Source organism: Bos javanicus, chromosome 11 (assembly GCF_032452875.1).
Source record: "Bos javanicus breed banteng chromosome 11, ARS-OSU_banteng_1.0, whole genome shotgun sequence".
Classification (NCBI taxonomy): domain Eukaryota; kingdom Metazoa; phylum Chordata; class Mammalia; order Artiodactyla; family Bovidae; genus Bos; species Bos javanicus.
Genome location: NC_083878.1, coordinates 13,740,411 through 13,749,037, shown reverse-complemented (window position 1 = coordinate 13,749,037; position 8,627 = coordinate 13,740,411). Strand labels below are relative to the sequence as shown.

Here is an 8,627-nt window from a genome sequence, read left to right as displayed (position 1 = left end):
GAAATTGAGGGTTGGAAAACTTCAGCACCTCATTCAAGGTCACACCAACAAGTGGTAAAACCAGGGTTTGAACCTCAGCATTCTGTCTCCAGAGCCACCACTCAGCAGCTCTCCTAAACCAGCTCCCACGACCAACCATCATTTGTTACTCCATAGCCCCCACTGTTCCTTATACCACACTAAGCAACTTGCTTAGTTCCAGATTTCTGCAAGCCTTTCTTGTTTCAGTAGCAATAATGGAACAGGGGATCTTATCTATGTAACACAGAGACACAAGAGCAATACCTCTACTTCCTAGACTTGGAGAAAAGCAGGCTGCTCCTTCCAACAGTTTCTTTAGTTTGGCAAAGTAATAAGCAATAATATTTCAATAAACTCCTTTGTTATTATAGAAAACTTGTTGCTCTGACTTTGCAACAAAGGTCAACTTAAAAACAAATGTGCCTCTGAGTGTGCACGTGTGTACATGGGATCACCATGCAGCTTTATGAAGGGCAAGCTACCTATTTTTCTGGAGACCTCAGTATCCAGAAAACCTTTTGACGTATTAATCAGGGTCATAAAAAATTAAGCTTAGGTCTGTACAGGGTGATTCTGGAGGAGCTGCCTTCCCCTTGAACTGCTTTCCAATGAACTCGGAACATAATAATAGATCTTTCAAACTAGCAAACTCACCTGCCCACCTAGGTGTTTTCACACAGTGATCTTGCTTCAATCATGGTTTAACATGGAAAATACCTTATGCCCAAGGGATGTCTTATGAGTTTTTGGATATCAACATAACTATTCAAGAACAAACACTTTTCCAGACTCCTCGCTGGGGAAAGAATTCCCATCGTAGACACCATCCCATCGTAGACACCGCCCTCTGGCGACAAGTATGTGCCAACTCACCACTGCCACCATCTGCCCAGGACCCTTCCTTCTCATTCTTCAAGCCCATAGCACAGCCGGCACGTTGTATAATTCTCGATAGCTCTCTAGCTGAGGATGTATGTAGCTCAGAAGTATTGCTGCTATAGCTCTGATGATCGGGGTCTCGTTTCTAGAAACCATATGTAGTTGTCAAACAGTATAATGGGACAGATTTTGACTATTTAAGCCAATATATTTCAAAGTTTTAACCTATGAAATTTTATTTAAGTGATGAGAGCAATGCTTAAGTTATTATGGAAAGAAAAATCATTGCTCAGCAGACTGGTTTCTGTTCTGCTGTAACCTTAAAATGTTGTGTGATTGGAAACTACATTAAAAAGATTATAGCATGAAACAGATTCTGTATTTTATGTAGCACCAAACAAAGCACTTATATTAGGCGATTCACATGTAAGGAAAAATTAATGCAGCCGTCTGCATCTGTGCAAATATTGCAACCACTCTACAACCCAGCCATCCAGTTTGTCCATCAGGACAATCCATCCCCGCTACCAGTGCAGAATGTATCCTCCCAGTCGTCACATTAGTAGGACTAGCGGACAAGAGGAAGAATCTAAAATGTACCACTAAGCATTTGTCTATTTCTGTTCCTGAGTATATTTCCCTTCTATCTGTCCTATTCAGTCCCTAAACAGGATCGCATTGCTAATTAGAAAAGACCTTCATTGATCTAACAATTGTCATTGTTCTTCCATCCTTTTGAGCCTCTTTCCAGTCTCAGACTTTCAGATTGAATAGACTTGAAGCTTTACACTTCCCTCTGTTAGATTTCAGATATTTACCAATAACATACCATCAACCCACCAAAGGCTGGCCTCCAGCCCACTCCTGTCCTTCACGTTCTGTGCCTGGTTGTCTTCCTGGCCCCACGTATAGCTTCTCGCACAATTTCCCACACTTGGATCCCCAAGATTTCCCCTCCCTGATTGTAGGGTCCCATCTTGCTTCTCCATCTGCCCCTCTCCGATAGCCCCTCCTTCTCCTGTTCCTTAGGGCACATCTCTAAGGCCTTTTCTCTCTTCATATCTTACCTCCTCTGATGACGAATACATTTTCAAGCCTTCCGAATTTGCCTCTCCATGGAATGAGCTCATGAATCCAGCTCACACCTTCCACTGATGAAGACCCCTGAGCTATGTGTCCCAATAATAGTGGTGACATTACAGGGCTTTACAGTTTACAAAGCAGGTTCACCTATGTAGTCCCACTGAATGGTCACAAAATCCCATGAGATTGGCATCAAAGGAGATCAATGAGCTCTCCAGCAGGGTTGACCCCCAGGGAGGGCTTCTCCTAAGGGACACCCCTCTTCCTTTCTGTGCTTCCTGTCTGATGTGTGTTCTGCTGAAGAACAGCACTGCCACAGAGTGGCTTTGGGGACCCTCCTCTCATGTCCCTGCTATCAAAGTCCCATCAAAGGCTAAGCAATTCAGCGCTAGAGGCTCTGGACAGTGACAGGAAGGATACAGATGGTCAGAACTTGACTCCAAAGCTCACACAGGCCTAGATTCAGACTCCAGTCCTGACACAGCTTAGCTGTGGGACCTTTGCCTGTATTTGGTTTCTTCCTCGGTAAAAGCAGCATCCGTACTAGGTCAGAGGACTGTATAACTAGCACAGACGCAGAAGTTGGCCTGCACCTAGAAAGAGCTCAATAACGGCGAGTGTCATTGTTCTAACTTCTTAAGACCTTTACCTCGGAGTCTTTGGCTTCTTCCAAAATATCACTGAGAACTTGTATGTATTCAGTTGCACCTCTGAGGATATCAACTTTGCTAGGCTTCCTGTTTTGGGGAAGAAATGGCACCAGTGCCTTCAGTTTGGCCAAACCATGGTTGAGATTTTTTATCTGGAAAGGAAGAAGGCACAGTGACACACAGGAAGCCAGTCTGTAAGGCATCTCCCCAGACTACAGAAGGTGGTGGTGGGGGGTCATGAGGCCGAGCAGGCTCGTGCCCAAGCACTGCCGCTCCACTGGCAGTGCAGTCCCTGGCAAGGGGAGCGGGAGCGGCACGAGCCTGGCACGAGGCGTGGGTGGACTGCAAAGGGTGTCGAGGTCCACGCTGGCCTCTTCCTCTGAGAGCACCCCCGCTGCAAAACAGAGGCAGAGCCGCTACCAGTGGCTAAAAGCTCTGAGTCAGCACTCAAGGATTCAAATCCAACTCTGCCACTTGGCTTTACAGAAGTGTGTAGGACACTTCATATTACCGAGCCTTGGTTTATTTGCAAAGTGGAAAATCCTCACCTTGTAGTGGTGTAGCTGCTGATTAAGGAACATAATTTCACATCAAATATTTCCCCCTGCACATAGAAAGTCCTCAATAAGTTGCATTGATGATAATGAGTAAAATGTACAAACACTTGTCTATTCAAGTACTGTGCCAACCATTCTTCAACCTCATTCCAAACTGAGTTGATGATATAGTCAAGTATTAGAGTCCAGAGAGTCTGCATATTGGTGAGACTTGAAAGGTAGAATGAAGTACCTTTTTTTCTTATCTTCAGGGTCTAAATCCTTGGCTCTGGAGGCCTGGAATGCTCATTATCACACTGCCCACCCCCCTGTGAGGGGGAAACAGGCCCTTGAAGAACTGGCTCTACACAGGAAACCACTCAGTTATATTGAGAGCTCCCTCCTACCCCACATCAAATTGGACAATGAACAGAGGCCATTCACAGCAGAATATGATAACCAATGAATTTATGAAATATCAAACTTTAATCAAAGAACCGCAGACTAAAATAGAAATTATGGGTGGGAGGAAGGCTCAAAAGGGAGGGGATATATGTATACTTATAGCTGATTCATATTGATTTACAGCAGAAACCAACACAAACATTGTAAAGCAATTATCTTCCATTTAAAAATACAAAAAATAAAGCAGAAATTGGATACCATTTTTTGTGTACCAAGCTGGCAACATTTTTATTTTGATTATCATACCCAGCATTGGGATGGAAAAAGGAAACCGTCCAATAGCCTGTAAAAGGGGATACACATTAATTAATGAACTTTTCTAGAAAGCAACTGGGCAACCTGTATCAAAAGTCACGAGACTGCTTATGTCCCAGTAATTCCATGTCTAATGTTTTGTTGGAAAGCAATTATCAGACATGGAGGTAGATCTTTGTACCACTAAAAAGGTGCAAAAAAGCATATATGCCCAACACTAGGAGGCTGGATAAGCAGTCTATTTGTATGTTGGACTATAAAGTCGAAAGCTGTTCTGCTTAGAAATATGAGGAAATGTTTTTGATAATGTTAAGTGAATAAAAGCATAAAAATATATACTCAGTTCAGTCACTCAGTCGTGTCCAACTCTTTGCGACCCCATGATCACAGCACGCCAGGCCTCCCTGTCCATCACCAACTCCCGGAGTTCACTCAAACTCATGTCCATCAAGTCGGTGATGCCATCCAGGCATCTCGTCCTCTGTCATCCCCTTCTCCTCCTCCCCCCAATCCCTCCCAACTCTTCGCATGAGGTGGCCAAAGTATTGGAGTTTCAGCTTCAGCCTCAGTCCTTCCAACGAACACCCAGGACTGATCTCCTTTAGGATGGACTGGTTGGATTTCCTTGCAGTCCAAGGGACTCTCAAGAGTCTCCTCCAACACCACAGTTCAAAAGCATCAATTCTTCGGCGCTCAGCTTTCTTCACAGTCCAACTCTCACATCTATACATGACCACTGGAAAAACCATAGCCTTGACTAGACGGACCTTTGTTGGCAAAATAATATCTCTGCTTTTCAATATGCTGTCTAGGATGGTCATAACTTTCCTTCCAAGGAGCAAGTGTCTTTTAATTTCATGGCTGCCATCACCATCTGCAGTGATTCTGGAGCCCCCAAAAATAAAGTCTGACACTGTTTCCACTGTTTCCCCATCTATCTGCAATGAAGTGATGGGACCAGACGCCGTGATCTTAGTTTTCTGAATGTTGAGCTTTAAGCCAACTTTTTCACTCTCCTCTTTCACTTTCATCAAGAGGCTTTTTAAGTTCCTCTTCACTTTCTGCCATAAGGGTGGTGTCATCTGCATATCTGAGGTTATTGATATTTCTCCCGGCAATCTTGATACTGCTGCTGCTGCTAAGTCGCTTCAGTCGTGTCCGACTCTGTGCGACCCCATAGACGGCAGCCCACCAGGCTCTCCCGTCCCTGGGATTCTCCAGGCAAGAACACTGGAGTGGGTTGCCATTTCCTTCTCCAATGCAGGAAAGTGAAAAGTGAAAGTGAAGTCGCTCAGTCGTGTCTGACCCTCAGTGACCCCATGGACTGTAGCCTTCCAGGCTCCTCTGTCCATGGGATTTTCCAGGCAAGAGTACTGGAGTGGGGTGCCATTGCCTTCTCCGATCTTGATACTAAGTGATCACAATTTTATAAAATTATATATATATATGCTTCCTAGGTGGCAATAGTGGTAAAGAACCTGCCTCCCAATGCAGGAGATGTAAGAGACCCAGGTCTGATACATGGGTCAGGAAGATCCCCTAGAAAAGGGCATGCAACCCACTCCAGTATTCTTGCCTGGAGAATTCCATGGACGGGGGAGCCTGACCGGCTACAGTACATGGGGTCACAAAGAGTTGGACATGACTGAAGCGACTTAGCACACACATACATATGCACAAATTTAAGTAGGAAAAAGACCAGGAAGATTTAACAAGAATGACAGTTACTGTGAGTGTTTCCGTTCCCTGTTTAGCTCTATCTTCCAGGTGTACTAATTCTCACTAGTAGGTGTACTTTATTCTCTATCTTCCAGGTGTACTACTCTCATCATTATAAAGAAGAAATGAGGTCATTAGTTTTAAACTAGTGGATAACACCAGGACTGATTCTCTGCAGAAAGCAATTCCTTCCTGGTGGGGAAAGCCCAACTTAAAATGCCAAATACAGGAACAGAACCTTATTCGAGAACCACACCAACACATCAGATCACAGGGTTATCATAAAGGGCTCCCAACTTTCCCTGAAGTCTTTTACACTCACTGGGTTCTTTCTCCTCACACCTGAGCCCAAACAGAGCTCCGAGTTGATTGACTGGAGCTACGTTGCTAAAGGGTCCAGAAGTGTGCATGAACACCCCCAGCAAGGCATCGAAGAGCATCCTCCTCGGGTCCCAGGTCAGAATGTGTGCCCTCCCTCTTCCACCGCTCACCCTTCCCTGTCTCGGATCCTCTCTGCAGCGGGCAACCCAAAGACAGCAACGGACTGAAAGGAGACCGAATTTGACAAGTTTGGGATCGGAGTTTAGTGAGAAATACTGAAATGCCGGTAGGTGGCGCTCCGACTCCGCCCGCCGGACCATCCGGGTGGGTGATTTGCCGCGTACCCGCCAGACGGAAACAGCCACTTTCAGTCTCCCGCCTGGGAGTTGAGTGGGAGTCTGGGTGCACACCGAGACGTTGTTTAAATTCTTCGTTGAAAGTAAGGAAAAGAGTAACTTCCATTAGGTCATCTGTCCCACGCCCCATTTGGGCTTCGGCGCAGGGCAAAGGGGGCCCCAAGCACCCACTCAGCGCAGGAGGTAGGGAGATGGAAAGCGCCCTGCCGCCTCTGAGGGTTTAAAGCACCTGCCAGCGGGAGGTGTTTCTGAAGCGGTCGGGGTTCCCCTCGGCCTCCCCAGACCGGCTTCCTGCTCGGCTCCAGGTGGGTCACAGGTGAGGCGCCAGCCCGCGCGGGTGGAAGGGAGCCGGGTGGCCCTTGGGAGGTCCCAGCCGCTCCGGGCCCCCAAGGGGGAGGTGGACTTCCCGGGCCCCCTAGGTGTCTGAAGTGGCTGGCGGGTCTCGGGGGGAGCCTGGAGGAAGGCGGCCGGGTTCTGGCGCGGGGACCCAGAGGGGCCGGCCTGAACTCACCCGCTCGCGCTCTTTGGCGTTGGCCACGCGCCGCCGCTCCAGCACCAACTGCACGTCCTGGGTGGACGAAGGCAGCCGCTTGAGCCGGCAGATGGTGGCCTGCTGGGGCAGCGGCCCGAACTGCTCCCGCAGCACGTCGTCCAGGAGCTCGGCAGGCGGTACCCTCAGGAGCTCGGGCGCGGCGTCCATGGCTGCGCGCGGGGGCGGCGGGCAGCTGGGCCTTCCCCGGGGGCGCCTGGGCCCCTCGGGGGCGGGGCCCCGGGCTCCTGCCGACATCCCCCTGCGCACCTGCGTACCTGCCTGCTCCGGGGAAGCGGCTCCGAGACCCTCAATTTAACTAACTCCACACGTGATTCCCCTGACGCCTGGATTGCAGCGCTGGCTCGCAAATCTGCTGCATATCGGAGTCACCTGGGAAGTTTTTAAAAACCCCTGCTAGGGTACCAGTCCCTCACCTTCTAATTTAACCAATCTGAGTCGGGGCCTGAGCTACTGGATACATGTATGCGTGCATGCTGAGTCGCTTTAGTCGTCTCTGACTCTATGCGACACTATGGACTGTAGCCCGCCAGGCTCCTCTGTCCCTAGGATTCTCCAGGCAAGAATGGAGTGGGTTGTCATGCCCTCCTCCAGGGAATCTTTCCGACCCAGGGATCGAACTCTTTAAGTCTCCTGCACTGGCAGACGGGTTCTTTATACCACCAGCACCATCTGCAAAGCCATATATGTATACATGTGTAGGCAAATAAACATGAACACATATACATTTACCAGGAAAAAAATTTGATGGATGCACAACATTTTTAAAAATTCATTTTGAAATATATGAGTTGCAAGAGCAGTAACACAAAGGTTCTGTATCCCCTTCACCTAGATCTCCACTTGTTAACTATTTTCACATTTGCTCCATCTCTCCCCTTCTATGAATTGTCCCATTTTCTTTTTTTTAATATAAATTTATTTATTTTCATTGGAGGTTAATTACTTTACAATATTGTATTGGTTTTACCATACATCAACATGAATCCGCCACAGGTGTACACGTGTTCCCCATCCCGAACCCCCACTCTCTCCTCCCTCCCGGTACCATCCCTCTGGGTCGTCTCAGTGCACCAGCCCCAAGCATCCAGTATCATGCATCGATGATGATGATTCATTTCTTATATGATATTATACATATTTCAATGCCATTCTCCCAAATCATCCCACCCTCACCCTCTCCCACAGAGTCCAAAAGACTGTTCTGTACATCTGTGTCTCTTTTGCTGTCTCACATACAGGGTTATCATTACCATCTTTCTAAATTCCATATATATGTGTTAGTATACTGTATTGGTGTTTTTCTTTCTGGCTTACTTCACTCTGTATCATAGGCTCCAGTTTCATCCACCTCATTAGAACTGATTCAAATGTATTCTTTTTAATGGCTTCATTATTCTTTTTCTAAAGCGTTTTCTTTGTCTTGTCCTGTCGTCATGGCTTTGACAGTTTCAGAGAGTAGAAGACTTTCAGTCTGTAGGATGTCCCTCAACTGGGGTCTGTCCAATGTTTCCTCATGTCCAGGCCCAGGTCCTGACCTATTATGGCAGGGATTCCACAGAGAAGACGCTGGACTTTCCTCAGCGCTTCATATCAGGGGGCGTGTGGTGTTGACCTGTCCTGACACTGGTGACGTTAACTTTGGTCACCCAGTCAAGGTGGTGTCTGCCAGGCTTCTTCACATTAATTAACATTTTTTCCTTTTAGTTGATAAATATTTTGTGAGGAGATACCTTTAGCATTCAATACTGACTCCTGCCTGAATTAACCACCACCCTGATAATTGCCAAAT

The 8,627-nt window shown here is 47.2% G+C and overlaps 1 protein-coding gene across 1 annotated transcript; it reads right to left on the bottom strand.

The window, feature by feature from the left end:
• Positions 1-498: 498 nt before the first annotated feature.
• On the bottom strand, positions 499-7,338 carry FIGLA (folliculogenesis specific bHLH transcription factor). The gene is made up of 3 exons (XM_061431329.1): positions 6,797-7,338; positions 2,633-2,785; positions 499-1,045 (listed from the first exon to the last, which is right to left on the bottom strand). The coding sequence occupies exons 1-3, from the start codon at positions 7,070-7,072 to the stop codon at positions 788-790; spliced, it is 687 nt and encodes a 228-aa protein (XP_061287313.1). The 5' UTR covers positions 7,073-7,338; the 3' UTR covers positions 499-787.
• Positions 7,339-8,627: the final 1,289 nt, after the last annotated feature.